Source organism: Dermochelys coriacea, chromosome 1 (assembly GCF_009764565.3).
Source record: "Dermochelys coriacea isolate rDerCor1 chromosome 1, rDerCor1.pri.v4, whole genome shotgun sequence".
NCBI classification, from domain to species: domain Eukaryota; kingdom Metazoa; phylum Chordata; order Testudines; family Dermochelyidae; genus Dermochelys; species Dermochelys coriacea.
Window position 1 is genome coordinate 261864401 of NC_050068.2, and position 19910 is coordinate 261884310.

Sequence of the window (19910 nt, forward strand, 5' to 3'; positions counted from 1 at the left end):
GGATGAAAGAACAAAGGTTCCTCACACTCTGTGTGAAACCACAGCCTTCTTGGGGGTTGGCTTCTTGGCTGGCTTCTTGGTTGCCTTCTTGGCTGGCGATATGTACTCTCCAAATCCTTGCGGTTATCATTTAACCTTTGAGCAGCTTTGAGCAGGGGGTTGGACTAGATGACCTTCTGGGGTCCCTTCCAACCCTGATATTCTATGATTCTATGATTTCAGTTCTCCTTGTGCTCGTTGCTTTCAGGAAGAAGTGCTCAGCTACTGTTGTTCTCCAGAACCTTCCAGCCTGGGTTCTTGCTGATGCTTTGGATCAGCTTCCAGGCCAGCAGGTGCATGGCTGAACATTCTAGACTAGTGAGGCTTGCCCATAATCCAGGAAGCTGTGCTTTCTCTTTGTAGCATGTTACAAGGATGAGAAACTGGGCCCCAATAAAGGTCACTCTTACAAAGTGAATCTTGCATAGATGAAAGGGATGTGGCTTGGGAGACTAGAGACCTCGCTTTACTCACAAACTAGTGCAGCAGCAGCAGCACTGCAGGGCCACAAATGTGTCTTGACCCTGGGCTTAATACGAAGAGGCTGCCTCAGGCTCTATGCGCAGGCTTCATTCCTTGGCATCTCTGGGACCGAGAAGGCGGCTTGCGGTGATAGTAGTTTGTGTGGAGACCTGTCCCCCTAGGAAGTGGACTGGAAATGAACTATCTTCAATCACAGAGGCCACCAGACAGCCATTGGATGGTCACGACCTTCAGGCACTGCTTCCCACTTGGCATTTCCCAGTCTGGCTTTGCAACAGCAACACCATGAGACCCAAAGCGTTTGTAGGAAATGCAAAAAGAAAAGGAGTACTTGTGGCACCTTAGAGACTAACAAATTTATTAGAGCATAAGCTTTCGTGAGCTACAGCTCACTTCATCGGATAACCATGAGACAAAATAGCAGTGCCATCTAGAGGTAGCTTGTTGTAGCAACTACAAGTGAGTTGGCATTTTGCATTTTTCACTCCTATATACAGATGTCAGACCAACTTCACGCCTCAAAATTGATGGGAGTCACACCTGGGATGAATTTGGCCTGTTCTTCCAAATCTGTCTCTCTTACTATTTTGGACACCTCTTTGCAAGAGTGTATGGAGAGTCCAAACCACTCTCTAACCATGCTGTCTACTGTTTAGTACCAGCTGGCTAGGAGGAATGCTCACTTCCCTCTGACAACAGGAATTTGCCCTTTGGGCAGTAGCAATATGTTTAATCATTCATAATTCATCTGGGCTTGCTGTAAGGCTGCACTTGCTCTGGGCAAACTGTCTGTCATTCCATAGTTACTGAACACTTTGAAGCCCTAACCAAAGCACCTGCTCTGACTATATGCTAGAGATCCCTTGATACATTCCCTCCACAGCAGCTGCTGCATAAAAGCAGTGCACTGTAACAATCAGCAGGGACTATCTGCTGGAATTCCCCCTTTGGAATAGGTGTCTGCTCTGCTTGAGGCCACTGCTGATAGTTAATGTCTAAGACCAGCTTTCCCATGCATGAATCTACGTTTGGTAACTATGTAGCCACTGATGCAACTGCAATCCTGACTCTGACCACTGTTTGAAATTCTTTGCCCTTTAAAATATCAGCAGAACACAGCTTCTTAGCATTAAGGGGGAGAGGTGGACATAATTACTCTGTCATTAACGTGCTCTGAAGTTATGTGGAGAGATGCTGAAGCATGATAACTTGCCTGCATTCTGAGGGCTGAACTGATCACTAACTAAAATTGAGAAGGAATTTTTCCTTTTTCCGCAAAGCTGTGTTGATGGGAGCACAGGGATTCCTATAAAGCAATGAATGTGTTTGGATGAGGTGGGTATTCTAAGCAATCTCTCCCCTACTTCAGCAAGGAAAGCCAGGCATTGGGCCTCCCTGTTATTTAAAAAAAACAAAATACTTGGCTGATATCTCAACATTTTGAATGGAAGATAACTAGAGTGGGTTCAGGGAGGTTCCAGCCTAGGCTCCCTCACTGCCCAGCCCCTCTTCCTCTGTTTTTTAACTCAGTTTACCTCCTCTAGCAGCAAAGATTAGGAGGTTTTATTTTTCCCCATCCATTCAATGTTATGAAGGCATCTTACTCAAGTGAGAGCCAAAGAGCACCCCCCTTCCATCCAGCCATTGTTCCGCAGCACTGACAGGCTCTTCAGAGCTCTGTCAAGCATGAAGGAAAGTAGCCCTGATGCAGGAGCAGGATGTGCGTGGAACCATTGTCCCCAGACTTGATGCTGCTTGTGACCTCCACCAGAGTGAGGTAGCTAGTACTCCCTTCAGTATCACCAAACGGCATGAGCTGCTGGGGCAGTTTCCCAGCCCACATCTTGGTATTGACAGATAGGCCCTGATGGGGCTCTAGTCACTTGCTTGTGTTCAGGAGCTGTGTCGACACACAAAGTAACACAGAACAACATACCATAGTTCTGTTTATTGCAATAGGGAAAAAAACAGAATAAACCAAACACCACTTTCTGCCTAGAGATGACATTATTTTAATGTAAAAATGCATCCCCTCTGTCCAGGCATTGTTCAGCAGCACTAAGGGGAACCCCAGAAATACAAGACAGAAAACAAGAGTTGAGGCAAAGGGGTTCTGCTCTCTTCCAAGAGAAAAAGTTCAGTTTCCATGCGCCTTTGTTAGTCAACTCACTGGAAGTACTTTACTTACATACATTTACGTATTTATTTCTCATTCTATCTTCTATACCTATAAATAAGTGTGGGTGGGTGGAATGCTGGGTATATGCACCTGCAATTTATACATAACCCGTCTGAGGGAGTAGGCTACTAATAAGCCTACAGAGCATTGGGTGGGCTCACTACACAACCATGTTAATTGGTTGGGGCAGAGGGGGCCCACTTTCATGTAATTAGTTTATCAAGGATCCCAGTGTTAGTGTTGAACTCAGGCCCCTTTCTGGGTTCCCCCCTACAGTGGGACTGTCCCACGGTGACTGAAAATGGAAGCCGCTGCTCAGTAAAATTTTGTCCAGTAACTTGTTTTAAAAAAGTAGCAGCACTAGATGTACTGGGATTAATGGGGTGGAAGGATGGCAGATTCCAAAATACACAAGGTGAATCTGTTCCCCTTCTCTCCTCCCTCCCAGAATAGATGTAAAAGGTCCTGAAGTTTGCTGGGCAGTCAAGTAAGATCCAGGCTCAGGCCTAATTAGTGGGATACATTGCTAGGGTGTATGCTGGTCTCCATTTATACAACAGGAGATGAGGAAGGACAGGACAGGAAGACATGTAGAGTATAGGAAAGCAAAGGAATACAAAGACCTGTTTGTTGGTGCTTCTGGAGGAGCAGAGAAAGAAGGGCTCTGAAAACCACTCACTTTAGAACAGTTTCTGCAGACTATGCATTTTCTGGGTTCGGGGAATGTTTATGCAAACCAGGAGCTGTTTCTAAAGGGCATCTGCTCCCACGTGGAGTCCAGATTCATCACAATGAAGGGCTGAGGAAAAGGACTGTTATGTTACAAGAAGATGACACAATGAAACACATGCTGGGTTGCATTGACCATTGCCCTGCACCTTGTGTAGTTATATACATTTTCAGTCTGATTTGATAACACATTTTACACCCACTATGCACTTCTGTAAAGGACTACACAACATGCAGTGCAACAGCAAACAAATTAAAATCCTCCTCTTCCTCCCAAATAGAGTGCACCACTTATAGTTGTTATTGAATAAGTGCAACAGAAATTGCTCTCCAAAGGATATCCTTTTGGAACCATTATCAAGGGTAGAAGCCTAACAGAGCAAGGACACAACTGCTTTAGGATCCTAGGAAGTGTTCTGTGCACTTGTGTGATTAGAAGTTGAGGCAAGTCTGGACTAAGCTTGGAGCAGTTCTTTGCACAACAAGACACTGGGCAAAGGGTTCTGCACATGCAAGGTGTTCCTGTTGGCAGGATCTGGGCCAAGTACTCCCCATTAGAGAGTATCAGCAACACAAGGCGCCATGGGGAAGTTCCCTCTGTCCCGTGACTATCTTTCTTGCATTCTCTCTCCTAAATACTGTTGCTGGAGAATCAATGGGGGGAGAATATCTATACTTGAAGGAGAGATAGCACAAAGTACCCCTTCTTTCCTTTCCCTAACCTCCTACCCACAAGAGAGTTAAATGGAGAGGCCTCAGTAATCTTAAATCGGGGAGGATGTAGTTCTGACCCAATCCTTTGCCTATTGTTCAGCCTTACCCACTTCCATGATAGGCACATGTATCCCTTGAAGTGTCCCTGATGGAAAAGTGGAGAAATTCTATTTAGAGGCTGTTCTGCTTTTGTCTTGCTCATCCCTCTTCTTCTTTAATTTGGGGAAATTTACATGGAAACCAGATAGGAGCTCCTGCAATGCCGACCCACTGCTTTCTTCACACATTTAATCAGACTCATCTGTGACATCACACTCAACTGCCATGGAAAGGATTATGGTGCTGCGGAAGGCTGGGACCTTAGTGCTTATGTTGTGACTGCAAACAGATGCAGCAGACTGTTTGCAAACTTTAGATTAATGTGCAGCTGCCATGCTATTTTTTCCCCACTGTGCATGCAACACTGGCTCAGCAAGGCAAGAACAGGCCCCATACAAAGGGAGTCAGTTTCCAGGGGTTCTGCACAGGGGCCTATGAGCTTGCTTGCTATGGAAAGAAGGAAAAGTTTTATTTAATTTTGCTTTTACTTGACCCTTATTTTCCCCTGACTGAAAGGGATACTGATCTTTTGGAGATGTCCTGTCCTCCATCCCTTAATTCTTGGATCTAGCATTACGAGGCTGGTGGTGACACTCTGCTGCAGCCACTATCCAACTCATACCTAATGTCACTGAAGACTGTAACACTGAGAGGCTAGCAGGTTTTATTAAGCTAGGACACCTTTCCCCTGTAAGTATCCCACTGTGAATGTTCTGACTAGGTTAGGTTAACTTCTCCACTTGAGCAAACACCACAACATTAATGGAATAGTGAGAAGGTTTTAATATTGGGGGACCCACTGCAGTATTACAAAACTCACTGTATCCTTCTGTTACAGACTGCAGCAAATATCCCATAATATGGGCAGTGAAAAAGAAAAAAAGATGCAAGTCTGGCAAGGGATTGCTAGGACTCTTAATCCATTGTCTCCCCTTGGGTACCCCAAATTGAGTAATGGGCTCTCTAGTCTCCATAGAATGCATTCCACATCTCCAGCATGGGGGCTATTTAGAAAATGTCAGTGTACACAGACAAGACAGCCTTAACAAGTTAGAATAATGCTATTGGAAATTATGGCAATCTTTTTTGGTAGCATTGTCCTACATGCAACCCAATAAATCATCTCCCTGGGAAATCTGAAAAAACATCTTGTCATTTCCTTGGAGACAATGCTGATGTGAAATTATAAAATAGAAATCTGATAGATTTGTGTGTTTAAAAAGGAAAAGCCTGGTGAGGCTGGGCACATCCATCCACTCGTGTTAGCTCTGTCCATTATGTCTGCGGAAGGTATTCCCACCAGGTGGCTGGATCTGGATGGAGTCCAGGAGAGGCCTCAAAGCTTGTCCAAAGGGTCTGAGGTGGCAAAGAAATTTAAAAAAGAAAATAAAAAGGGATATTTATAGATCAAAGTGATCATGCTACATATATACAAGGATTTCTCATGCACCCGTGAAATACAGCCACCTCTGAAATAGAATGAGGTGGCCTTTATAAAGGCAACTTAGTAAAGTCCTGCTCTTCAGTGAGTTACTTTATATGGTTTAATTTAACCAGTTAAATAAAACTTGCTACAGCAGCAACTTTAAATGTTTGTTCAAACTCTAGTTTTCATGAGCCAATTCCTTGAATCCTAACAAAGTAGTGTCAAGATAGCAGTACCCTGTCTGATACTAACTTTTAGTAATTTATCTAGTTACCTGAAGTGATCAGAATATGATTTTGCAAAGCAGTTTTCCATTAAGTGTCAAACATCATTAAATAGCGGAGTAGTAGCTATCCAACTGAAACGCCTAAGAGAAAGTTAGGGAGGCAGAATGTCAAATTTGAGCTAAACTGAAACGTGGCCAGAAACATAGTGACTATCATCAGTAACCTTGGGAAAAGGGCTATGGGATCCGCTAGTGGTCACAAGTGTCCAAATCTTAGTTTAATATCTCTTCTGAAAGGTGGCATCTCTGACAGCAGAACAATCTCTAGCACTTCTGTGCAACACTGGATCAGTATTCACTGAATAATCCCTACTGAATCCTGCAGCATCTGAGTTTTCCTTGAAGGTCTCCTATTCAAGTATACACTAGATCTGACTTTGCTTAGCATGAGCTTACAGCCTGGTATAGGAGAAACTTTTCTACCAACTGACCTTGTGTGTCATAGTCAGGTACAGTGCTGTTTGTGATAAGAGAACTGGATGGTGCAGCTCTCCTTACCTACTCAACTGAAAGTACATACCAAAGGAGGGCTGAGCTAGCCTCTAAGGCAGTGAGATCTACAAATCTCAGTTGTGATGAGAAGGGATGTTATAGAACTTTCAGTTATTTCCTCCCTTCTGCATCCTCTCCTCCCTTCCAGTCCCTGCTTTTAAGTATTTTAAAAGCAACTTTAAAGCTTTACCCCCATAAGGCAATATGGCAAGCCTCAACACAGTGATGGCCCTCTAGGGCAGGAAAGGTGACTCATTAGCGATGCCCACATCCTGCCCTGAGATGTAGACATTGCTTATTTTAATTTCAAAGAGGTACTAGTATCCTTAGCCACTGGCTTTTATACGGCTCTCTGACCTCTTATATACATCTTGTCAAGTGATTTAAAAAAAAGCTATAGGGAAGCAGTTAGTTTACGTTCATTGATGGTAGAAGAAAAGAATCTTACACCCTTCCCGCATCATGACAGGGCCAGTCATGGTATGGAGACTGTCATTGCATATAAAGGCCCAAATAAATGAAGCGGCATCCTCTCCCTGATCTACGAGGTACAGCAGGTACTAGTCCCCACCAAGGGCTTACTGGATGTGGCAGCAAACATCCGGGCATCAGCATGAAGCAACATACTACAGATAGAAGCAGAGAAGATTGTACTCACGTGGAAAGGACTTCGGACGGAAGGTCAGTGATGTAGGAAGGTATCTTTCTTCCTGTCAGGAACTGCGCCACTTCGTTACTAAAGGTGTTGCAGTTATGTTCAAAGAGGTTATAAGACTCTCCTCTGTCCCCAAGAAAGGAGTTCAAACACAGGAGAGTGAGAGTCAGCAATACATACCACAAGAAAAGGAACTCAAAGTAATAATCAATTACATCAGCACCCTTCATCCTAATGGGCCCTAACACGATTTAGACAACACACACAAGTCCATTCTCTCTCCAAAACTCAGCTGAGTTGGGGTGGAACATGGCAACCATTCTGTACTACTGACACTACACAACAGCCTTTTGGAGGAGAAATGAGGACCAACTTCTTCACTTGAAATTACAGAAGAAATAGTAGATCCAAGTAATTGCTGAGGTTGGAATTTCACCAGGACACTAAGTATTATTGTTAATTACTTTTGTAAGAAGTGCCCTGGGCTTTCTAATGAACCCAGGAAGTCAGAACCTTGATTTTACATATCATCTGAAAGAGGGCAGCTCCAGCACAGTGTTTCAGTACTGGCTCTCATGGTAAAGTGCCCCTGTTGAACGAACACCATTTCCTCCATCACTTAGATCTTCCATGAAGGTCTCATCCAATAAATACCAGGTAAAACCCTGTTTGCTGTCAAATCCAGTGCTCAAGATCCAGCGTTGCAGGCATCCTGATAGAATGCTTTTCCACCGTTGATCAAGGCCTGGGTCTGCCCAAGTGTTACGTAGCTTGCAGTTGATCATGTGCCAGTTCTAGCCCCATTATTACTTATTATCTGGATAGTACTAAACAGCATACTAGGCAGATGAAGCTTTGTATTAGTGAGACAGGCCCTGAGACCCCCACCCCAATTTTCTTTTTTTGGAAAAGATGTTAAAAATCAAATAAAACCCATAGCTCACCGGAACATGGATTCTCCCAGCGAGGACAAATATTCCAGAAAAATTTCTTCTGTAACTTCCGTGCTCCCCAGGTCTACAACTGAGTCTGGGGGCCCAAGCAACGTCCCTCCCTGTGAAATGCACAAGCAAAAGAAGATGCTAAATGGACAGAATGGATTCTAATGGAGCACTTCAAGGAGTGGGGATTCCTGCAGTCCAGAATGCTGCTGACATAAACAAACTAACATGGTTTGCCCAGGAGCAGGGAAAGAGGCTTACAGTATCAGATTCAGAGCAAACTATTCTGTCCCCAGCTCTCCCCAGTTAGAGAATGAGAGGTATAAGACACTTCATGTGGCTTATTTTGCAACTTGCTGCTTTATTCTCCATGCTGTTCCAGAACTGTGTGGCAGACCTGTGTTTTAAGGTGCTTTCAGATGGTGAACTTAGGGCTAAGACCACCCCAAGAACTGGAGAGGATGTCAAGGTAGTCAATGTGTGTGCATTTTAAATACCATGAATCACCAAGGTCTAAGTATAAAAATCCTCCATTTAGAGCAGGGGTGGGCAAACTTTTTGGCATGAGGGCCCCATCGGGGTTCTGAAACTGTAGGGAGGGCTGGGTAGGGAGGGCTGTGCTTCCACAAACAGCCTGGCCCCCGCCCCTTCCCACCCCCTGACTGCCCCCCTCAGAACCACCGACCCAGCCAATCCCCCCTCCCCCCGTTTCTTGTCCCCTGTCTACCTGCTCCTGGGAACCCCCTGCCCCTAAGCGCCTCACCACGACCCCACCCCCTATCCAGCCCCCCTGCTCCCTGTCTGCCCTGACCCCATCCATACCCCCGCCCCCAGACAGGGCCCCGGGACTCCCATGCCTATCCAACCGCCCCCTGCTCCCTGTCCCCTGACTGCCCCCCGGGATCTGCTGCCCCTTATCCAATCCCCCTGCTCCCTGCCCCTTTACCATGCCGCTCAGAGCGCCAGGACTGGCAGCCGTGCCGCCCAGCTGGAACCAGCCATGTCACCGCACGGTCTAGAATACCAGAGCAGCCCAGGGGCTCTCACAGCTGTGCTGCCCGGCAGGAGCTTGCAGCCCCATCGCCCAGAGTGCTGGCAGCACAGCAAGCTGAGGCTTTGGGGGATGGGAGACAGCGGGGGAGGGGCCGGGGGTGAGCCTCCCCGGCTGGGAGCTCAAGGGCTGGCAGGATTGTCCCCTGGGCTGGATGTGGCCTGTAGTTTGCCCACCTCTGATTTACAGCCAACTAAGGCAACCAAGGAGTGGCTGAGCTGCAGGAAGCTTCTTCCTTCTCAGAATGCTGAGCACAGGAAACCCCATAGTTTGTTTTGAACTCTCGCTGATGTTCTAACTTGTGGTTGGGACCAAACCCATTGTGCAGGTTCCCTTTTCCCCAGCTGACCAGCCATCATGACCCTTAGCACCTCACCTGGCTGCATCATGCAATCTCTTAAGACTAAATACACTTGTACACTTTTCCTAAAGGTCAAACACAGGGCACTCCTGATTAGAGAAATTAATCATCATCAAGAAACCATATGGGAAGAGAAAAAAGAGTAGAGCTAGGAAAAAGACCCAAGAAGGCTGAACTTACAGGTGCACAGCTCGAAATCCCACCACTGCCATAGAAGAACTCATCCTTATGGACCATTATGGAGGAGTGCCTGTTGAGGGAGAGCAAGGAGACATGAAAAGGAAGCCACATGAAAGAAGAGGAGGAAATGTTTAAGACAGCATATAAACCACTCATATGAGTGGATGAAAGGCTAGAACTGTAGTACATGTTGCCTAAGATATTACTGAGGCAAATAACTTAGTAAGAGGCAAGAAAAGATTAAGACCCTTCTCTGAGTATGAATAATGTCTGCTGGTACACTAACCAGAAGAAAAATGGTCACACTGGTTATCAAGCCTCATGCTACACTGCAGATGGGAGCGAATGCCTCAGTCAGGACCACCATGGTATCCACCAGAAAAGGTGGGAGAAGAACCCCCAATAGTTTCCCTTCTCCAGCCATATGTGGCAAAGGACAAAACTTCTCTCACGGGCGGTTAGAAATTTGGGAAAGTTTGGGGCATGAATTACCCAGGGTCACCATATGGACAGAGGGTGGCTGGATATGGGGATTGGAAAAGAGTTGGACAGTGAGTGGGATAGTTGGATGAGGGATGACAGAGTGGTTGATTGGTGAGGGAGGATGGAAGACATTGGTCAAGGGGCGCGTAATCCTGGATGGAGACTTTGGTGAGTTGGGCATGATGGTGTTTTATCTATTGGAGAACATATATTTTCTAACAAAATGTGCATATAGCTACTAAGTAACCATGTGGTGTTATTTTTGTAATCTTTGTCAGCAATCCTCCTATTTTCACCTGCTGTTGGTGCTCTCATGTTGAGCCATGCCTGCAATCAGAAGCTAAGTTGTTTGGGACACAGACAGTATCCTATGTTTGAAAAATGACTAGTACATTTAGGGTGCTACTGCAATAAAATATGTAATAATAATTATTGTTGGTATGGAGGTCCATTGACAAGAACTGAAAGGAGATTTGCACAGTGCCTAATTCAATGCTATCAATCTTTCTTCTAGTAACTCTAAGAACATTCAGAAAGTACCTCAAACTCTGTTCAGTACCAATGGGTTTCTTCAGATCTAAAACATGCCATATTGGAAATGCTATCCAATGTCGAACACACATTATGCAAGTTAAATCTAGTCACTTACCAGATCCCATCCAGCTGTTTTCCTGTATGTGGAGAGAAGGAGAGTGTGTCATCGGCAACTTCCTTTACACAGTTCAGTCTACTTGCTGTCACTTACCTATGCATCTTCACCTATTACCACATCCTGCCTTAAACCCAAGCTGCAACCTTAATGCCCAAGTTGCATCTTTCTAAAGCAGTGATTCTCAACATGGGCTACTTGTACCCCTGGGGAGACGCACAAGTCTTCCAGGGGGTACATCAACTCATCTAGATATTTGCCAAGTTTTATAACAGGCTACATAACAAACACTAGCAAGATCAGTAAAAGTAAAATTTCATACAGACAATGACCTGTTTATACTGCTCGATATACTATACACCAAAATGCGAGTACAATATTTATATTCCAATTGATTTATTTTATAATTATATGGTAAAAATGGGAAAGTAAACAATTTTTCAGTAATAGTGTGCTGTGACACACTTATGTCTGGTTTTGTAAACAAGTAGTTCAAGTGAGGTGAAACTTTGCAAGACAAATCAGACTCCTGAAAGGGGTACAGTAGTCTGGAGAGGTTGAGAGCCATTGTTCTAAAGGATCGAGAAAAATAGCTTTTTTTCCATTTTGTAATGAACTGTAGCGCTAGTGAATGGTGCCACACTGTCTGCACTGGTGACTTAATTTCTCTGTTTACTTGCATGAGGAATTGGCAGTGCCAGACTTCTCTGCCAACATACATCCTCCTAACCCTGAATAGGCCCACTTCTAGGGAGAAGAGAGCACCATTTCAGTGGCTGTCAGTCAGTCCTTGGCCTCTAAGCTTACCAACAAAGGTGCTCAGTCAGTACTAAGTGTACAAGTTTCATACTAATTTCACATAGTCCATTATAGAGCCATCATATAATAATGAATTTCCTTTTCAGTCACTACTGATAAAGGGCTAGATTAGAACTGGTGACTTACAAGTGAAGGCTCTGTAGCTCATTCTCAGTATCTCTTCTTAAAAATAAAGTATGGGGCTGAAATTTAAATAGGTTTTAAAATTATAACCTACCAAATCTGAGTTGTTGTTTTTTAAATCTATCACCTTATCCAGTTTTGTGACTTCAGCCAGCAGCAACAGTTAAAGACTTGTTGCGAAGATCACTGAATTCAGAAGATGAAACAAAAAAAGCCACTTTGGTTTCAGCTCATTTAGAAACATGGAAATCTGCCTCATGACACTAAACTAATTAGAAAGTGACTAAAAACCAATACATGGAAAGTGACTTGATCAGTGGAAGAGGAATTGGAGAATGGATAATGGAGAATTATACATACAGTGTCTATTCTTATGTATTTGTACATCACCTAACATAACTGGATCCTTATATGCACTATTAGAATATAAATAATTTATTTGAAAGAGAACCCAATAGTGTCTCCCTTTCAAATATAACCTATAGGGCATTTTAAAAACAGGATTGGGGTAGATTAAAAAGTTACAAATATTTACATCTTGAAACTAAATGTGAAAACAGCTTCCTCCTTCACTCATCATGTCAAGAACATAGTTCAGAACTCATTGTTTTCTCTGGCAACAGGTGATGACTCTGTCTAAGCAGTACAGATAAAATAAATTTCAGCTGCTAGTTTATAGAGACAGAATTCTGGCAGCAGGTTGGAGAGGAAGGAACTAGTTTTCTAAAATGTGATTTTCTCTCTAAAATTCTCTCTAAAAACGTATTTTATTAAACAGAGAGGATGTCAAGATAAACTGTGTTTTAAAGCATTCCTTTACATGTGCCAATGCCTAAGATTCCTAAATTGGAAATGTTTTAAAATCAAGGTCTCTTCACTATTTCTGCTGTTAGTTTTTGTACTTCATTTGTCATAGACAGTGAAGCTCTACTGGATAGTTCCACTTACTGATTATAATTTATTAGTAAAGAGAAGTTGTGTTTGGATTCCCAATGCTGCAGGGGAATATCAAAATTAAGATCAAGACATTTTAAATTGCTTTTTATAAAATTTACTAAAATTTAGGACTAAGCTATTTGATAGCCTTTAAGCCTTGATTCATCAAGATAGTTAAGCATATGCATATCTTTAAGCATGCAAGTAGTCCCATTAATCACATATTTATATATGATTTGCTGAATCAGAGCCTAAGTGATTTGGGAGCCTACATAAGGGTTTTTTTGATACTTTATTTTTTAAAAAGGTTCCCGTTTCAAATAACTATCTTGCCAACCTAAACACTATTTATGGGGACAAGAAAATAGGTTAAAGCTCATGGGAAACAATTCCACTGCCCTCAAATTAATTGTGGGAATTTGAAGAATTACTAGACTTTATTTACTTGTGCTGTGACTACGTTAGGACACAGGTTCATAGTTAGGATACAAGGTCACTTTTAGACTAGAAACTGAGCCTGTATAATTTTAGAATCCAATCAAACCAGATTACTCCCATGCCTGGGTTTATCCAGAAGGCCACGTAGTGGGAAGATTAGATGGCTGTGAATCATCTATCTTGTTGGCACAGTTAATTTATTAATCTTGAGGGTTAGGGGATGGAGCATGTGCAGGTTTTTAACCTCAAATAAAAGTGGAGTTTGTAGATGGATCTGGATTAATCAAATCCAAGAACAGTGTACTAGTGATGCATGAAGGGATTATATAAGGAGACAGCTACTACTCAGGATACAAATACCCTGACTGGGATGCAAAACTGGTGCCTACACTGGCACAAAAGTGAGAGCAACACCTATTCCCTCAGCTGGGTAGCAGGGAAATAAGATACTATCAAATTTAGCGTGTATAGGCACTTAGTATGCCACCTCATTTCTGAAAGAATATTGCCCTACTTAGTGAAACTGCAGCACAATGCCAACGGAGGGAGTGAAGAGGAGTCTGCATCTGAGTCTCAGTCCCTCATTCCCAGAGGTGGCTTAGAGTGTGCGGAGATAGGGTGTATGGGGGAAAGCACAGACTGTTTCATTTTCAAGCAATCCTGTTTAGCAAATGCTTTGGGACAAAGCTGATTCAGTCTTGCTCTGGAACCATCCAGTCCTCTTATTTAAATCATGAGAAGCTGGATTGCGGATAGAAGGAAAAAGATAGGAGATAACTCAAGTAACAGTTATCCCCTGCTCTCAGAGTCTTTACTGGCTAGTGAAGTGGGAAGGATGGTAGTGCTGGCTGAATATTCCATCAAGAACTGTTCCAACTAATGTATTCTTAATTGATTGACTGATTCGCACAGTGGCAGCTTTTGCCTTATACTGCAGTCTTCGGCTCCACTCATACAGGGATCCCACGTACATACATCTGACCCATGAGTCAGCCTCATTGGCTCAGGTACATGAGGGAAGCAAGTTAGAAAAGGCCCTGAACATTTCATTTGCATATCACCCTGAAAAACTTGTGCCAGCACTGAAGTGACAGTACATTAATCCTCACCATGGATCTCTCTTAATATTAGGGTAGTTTGTCCACAATCAGGGTGTTAGAACAGCTCAGCTTCCAGTTCTCATTTGCCCCCACCCCCTCCTGGAAGAATAAGACCAAACATTCTAAGAATGGAACTTTCACTGCTTTCCCATTGGTGAATATTATTTTACTGTTTTAAAGCAAGTTTAGTTGGACATGCTAAATTAGTCAAAGCACATCCCAAAGGGTAGAGCAAGTCAGATAAATGCCATTACAGTTTTGGCTTGCACATATGACGTCATAGACAAAGAAGCTGATAGTCCCTAAATGCAGTAGAGACTACAGTGTTCAATAGTGCATACCTCAATATCAGAAAGATGTCTGGTATACTAGAAGGAAATTCAGGGAACAGTAACACCAGAAAATGGATTAAGGGGATGGAAGGAAAACTATATGTGGCCAAAGGACATAATTAAATCACTATAACATCTGTTTCAACAATGCTATGGAAATCTAGAATTGTCCCAGTTCAGCATTCAGCTACTGTGGTGATGATCATTATAAAGTTACCTTACCGAACTTTCTACAAGTATTTGAGGGATAAGAGGACTAATCCTTGAGCTTTGTACTGACAAATATTAACACAATACCCATTACTACTTCAGGATTCCTCTAGCCTATCTGAAATTGCCAGGCAATTATGCCTTTGTTGTGGTAGGTCCTATGATGTGGATTCTGCTTCCCTTTGATACACATCTCATTCCATTCTTCCCCTCCTCTAAAACACGTTAAGAATCTTTTGGTTCTATATTTGTCACCTTTCTTTCCAATCTTTATTTTAAATATATTTGTATTTTAAGAAGGTGGCATTATGAGGAATTATCCCACCAAAGAAAGAGTCACATTGCTTTATCCAGTTTAGCTCTAACAAAGAAGAAGATACTATAAGAAGTAATCCTGGACTGGCTAGGGATGACAAGGGTTTAGAACTAAACCATCTAATACGTTATTTCCCTGTCTAATTTTTGTATTCCATGAAGCTTAAGAGTCTCACATCTGAACCGCTCTGGGCTCCAAAGGAATAAAAGCTATTGGCTGCATGAGATCCTCATATAAAGCCCATCTATGGAGTAGTGCCAAACCGCTTTTGTGGCCACTTAAAAAGGGGATTGGATGTATTTCAAGAAAGAAGGTACTTTTCCCATCTGCCTACTTTGGGGAGATCTGTGGAAAACAACTAAGGTCAGTTTTGGCAACGGGGAGCCCACATTAGAGATTTACTATCACTCAAAGAATAAAAACCAAGATCTATCTTTGGGACAATCCAATCACCAAATTCATATGATCCCAAATATTCTGAAGTTTGCCTTGTCACTGTGACTGAACAAGCCTAGTGGGCATTATTCCCAGAACTCATGACAACTTGCCCAACCTCAGCTGGTTATTAACCATCACTAGCAATCAGTATTTCCCACAAAGCTGTGGACTCTGATCCAATTTGTAATTTTCTCTTTCTTTCTGCAGACTCCTACAAACTTAGACCTGTGCACTGTTTTTCAAACACATTATTTTGCAATTATTGGTATCATAAAAATCATAGCATACTTATTACCATTCAAAAAAAAGTAAATAAAGAATAAGTGCTAAGTTTCAGAGTAGCAGCCGTGTTAGTCTGTATTCGCAAAAAGAAAAGGAGTACTTGTGGCACCTTAGAGACTAACAAATTTATTTGAGCATAAGCTTTCGTGAGCTACAGCTCACTTCATGGGATGCATTCAGTGGAAAATACAGTGGGGAGATTTATATACACAGAGAACATAAAACAATGGGTGCTCCCATACATACTGTAAGGAAAGTGATCACTTAAGATGAGCTATTATCAGCAGGAGAGTGGGGGGAGGGGACCTTTTGTAGTGATAATCAAGGTGGGCCATTTCCAGCAGTTGACAAGAACCTCTGAGGAACAGTGGGGGGGGGGGGAAATAAACATGGGGAAATAGTGTTACTTTGTGTAATGACCCATCCACTCCCAGTCTCTATTCAAGCCTAAGTTAATTGTATCCAGTTTGCAAATTAATTCCAATTCAGCAGTCTCTCGTTGGAGTCTGTTTTTGAAGTTTTTTTGTTGAAAAAACAAAGTCCATTGCCAACTGTTTCCATACATCTATTCAGGGGACACCATCACAGGGCCTAATCACATCAGCCACACTATCAGAGGCTCGTTCATCTGCACATCTACCAATGTGATATATGCCATCATGTGCCAGCAATGCCCCTCTGCCGTGTACATTGGCCAAACTAGATAGTCTCTACATAAAAGAATAAATGGACACAAATCAGACGTCAAGAATTATAACATTCAAAAACCAGTCGGAGAACACTTCAATCTCTCTGGTCACTCGATTACAGACCTAAAATTCTTCAACAAAAAAACTTCAAAAACAGACTCCAATGAGAGACGGCTGAATTGGAATTAATTTGTAAACTGGATACAATTAACTTAGGCTTGAATAGAGACTGGGAGTGGATGAGTCATTACACAAAGTAAAACTATTTCCCCATGTTTATTCCCCCCACCCCCGACTTTCTTGTCAACTGCTGGAAATGGCCCACCTTGATTATCACTACAAAAGGTCCCCTCCCCCCACTCTCCTGCTGATAATAGCTCATCTTAAGTGATCACTTTCCTTACAGTATGTATGGGAGCACCCATTGTTTTATGTTCTGTGTATATAAATCTCCCCACTGTATTTTCCACTGAATGCATCCCATGAAGTGAGCTGTAGCTCACAAAAGCTTATGCTCAAATAAATTTGTTAGTCTCTAAGGTGCCACAAGTCCTCCTTTTCTTTTTGCGAATAAGTGCTAAGTGTATCATGCAAGAACTTATAAAGCAGCAAAATACTAAGACTGGAATCTTATGTCATACCAGAGCTAGAATGCTTTGGCTTGGTCTGCATATGAATTTGCATTGTAATAACAAAAGATGTGAATGAACATCAGTTTAGTTTTCAGTACAAGCCTGTGGGTGGACACTTATTCCAGAAGAAGCATGGCTAAGGTTGATTCAGCTAAACTTCCTCACATTTAGTTAAATAATTGCAAATTTGTGTGTAAACCATGCTTTAGAGTCATATTGATATTTCCCCTCCAGCCCAAGATAAAACGTAGTCACTTAAACCATTACAAGAGAAAGTTGCATCCTTGCCAGTACAGTGGAAAAGAGCCTGAAGGGAGAAATAAGTATCTGTAAATATTTTGAAATTATCCAGCATGGGGTGGGATAGTGAAATGCACTCCTCTCAAAGCTGCTGTTTCTGTCCATCTGTCATACACAGAATTAATCACTTAGGGTCTCAACAGGAATGTTTTCTTCTCAAACTCACTGTTAGCATATATGGACCTTCATGCGGCGTATAATTCAGGCTTTCATTTTCACTTTTAAAAAGCCACAGGAAAGCACAACATCTTTCTCTCAGGACAGGCAGATGAAGTTACTGCCAGCAGTTCACACAGTCCATAGGGCCATCTATTCAGATACTGAGGTGGCTGGGAAGGCGGATATACATTGTTAGCCTGACATGGGGCAGACTCTGTAAGAGACTTTTACAGGTCCTCCTCTTCCAACAAGGCCACTTCACACTTCAGAAACCATACACAAGAGACACAATTCCTCAAAGTCATCAAACTATTGATCAGTCAGTTGACAAAGGACAAGTTCTTGGTAAGAGAATTGATAGTGATATGCATAAACTATTTCAGAGTAGCAGCCGTGTTAGTCTGTATTCGCAAAAAGAAAAGGAGGACTTGTGGCACCTTAGAGACTAACAAATTTATTAGAGCATAAGCTTTCATGAGCTACAGCTCACTTCATCGGATGCATTTGGTGGAAAAAACAGAGGGGAGATTTATATACACACACAGAGAACATGAAACAATAGAGACTGGGAATGGATGAGTCATTACACAAAGTAAAACTATTTCCCCATGTTATTTCTCCCCCCACCCCACCCCACCCCACCGTTCCTCAGATATTCTTGTTAACTGCTGGAATTAGCCTACCTTGCCTGTCACCATGAAAGGTTTTCCTCCTCCCCCCCCCCCCCCCGCTGGTGATGGCTTATCTTAAGTGATCACTCTCCTTACAGTGTGTATGATAAACCCATTGTTTCATGTTCTCTGTGTGTGTGTATATAAATCTCCCCTCTGTTTTTTCCACCAAATGCATCCGATGAAGTGAGCTGTAGCTCACGAAAGCTTATGCTCTAATAAATTTGTTAGTCTCTAAGGTGCCACAAGTCCTCCTTTTCTTTTTGCATAAACTATTGTAACCCAATTGGTAGGATACATGGCCTAGTCTACACCACAGACAGTCCAGGGTGTATGGCCTTATCATGAGTCAGAGTACAACATTAACAATTAGTTAGGGCCTGCACCTCCTTTACTCATAAAGTTCACCACTAAGATTCTGGGCAGAAAGATTATAATATCTCTTGTGAAAAATCTGTAAAGTGATAATAAATTCATACACTTCCAGGAATTGCTCTTTAGATGCACAAGTGTCACATAGTGTAGCATTTGACACTGGAACACTGCCACGGTAGAATTCGGTACTTCTACCACAGACATGTATAAACGGCTTGAAACAGGTATATATTCTAGCACATTTCAAAACTGGATCAGTCCCACCCTAATGGGATTTTATCAACAGTGTTGCACTGATCTGTGAACCCTACTCTATCGTGTCAAACGGGAAAATGTATCGTTGCTGCCTTGAAAATCTCTTTTCTTTTAGATAGAGGGCCACAGCTCCACTCCACCACGATACAATTACTGCGAGCGAGCCTTTGTCCCCTCGGGGTGTGTGTGTGTGTGTGTGTGTGTTGGGGGGCTCCGCAGGTGCCAGCGCTCTGGCGGGACACACGTTACTTTGCAGCTTGGGAAGCCGTCCCAGCGTCCGACTCCCAGGAGCGACTCGCCTCCAGAGCAGCAAACCGGGGTGGGGGGGACCAAAGGGCCACCGGGAGCAGGACCCAGGACAGTCCTCCCCGCCACGGCCCGGCCCAGCGCTGCCCCCATCCCACGGCCTCGCAGGCCCTTCCCCGTCCCAACCCTCCTCACCCCAGCGACCCTGCCCCCGGGCCAGCCCCCTTACCCAGCATGAGGGGGCTGAGGCGCCGGGCCATGCCCTTGGACAGGTCGTAGACATAGAGCTTCACCGGGTGCAGGGTGGGCGGCGGCTCCATGGGGGGGATAAGGGCCCTGAGAGGGAACTAGGAGGCTCCTTGCCCGGGGGAGGGCGGGCAGGTGCCGGCCGAGCAGAGGGAAGGGGAAGGGGGAGGGAGAGCCCGGGCCGGCCCCGCTACTCCTGGCTCTACAGCACCGGCAGTGGCGGTACCGGCACCAACTATGAGGTGACAGAGGGGGCGGAATGGGGAATGCTCCCTCTGCGCATGCGCCACAGCCATAGCCCGGCCGGGCGGCTTGTCCCTGCGCCGCTATGGAACCCGGCACCGCTGCTGAGGCGGGGCTAGAGGCAGGGCGGGGCGGGGCTATGCCGTTAGGATGCGTGGCTCCTGCTGGTGGGAGGGGCTATTTCATCAGGAGGGGTACATGAGGTAAGTGAGCGGGACTCCATCTTGTGGGCGGGGTTACGGATGGGCCCCAGTTATTGGCTGGAAGGCGGTGATGCCCTGTGAATTGAGCTCTTTCTGGGCGGTGAGTGGGCGGGGCTGTAACCTGGAGCTG

General features: G+C 43.9%; 1 protein-coding gene across 1 annotated transcript; it reads right to left on the bottom strand.

Moving 5' to 3' along the window:
- Positions 1-2455: 2455 nt before the first annotated feature.
- Positions 2456-19754, bottom strand: DESI1 (desumoylating isopeptidase 1). The gene is made up of 6 exons (XM_038387236.2): positions 19318-19754; positions 10768-10789; positions 9636-9705; positions 8047-8156; positions 7106-7228; positions 2456-5599 (listed from the first exon to the last, which is right to left on the bottom strand). The coding sequence occupies exons 1-6, from the start codon at positions 19406-19408 to the stop codon at positions 5506-5508; spliced, it is 510 nt and encodes a 169-aa protein (XP_038243164.1). The 5' UTR covers positions 19409-19754; the 3' UTR covers positions 2456-5505.
- Positions 19755-19910: the final 156 nt, after the last annotated feature.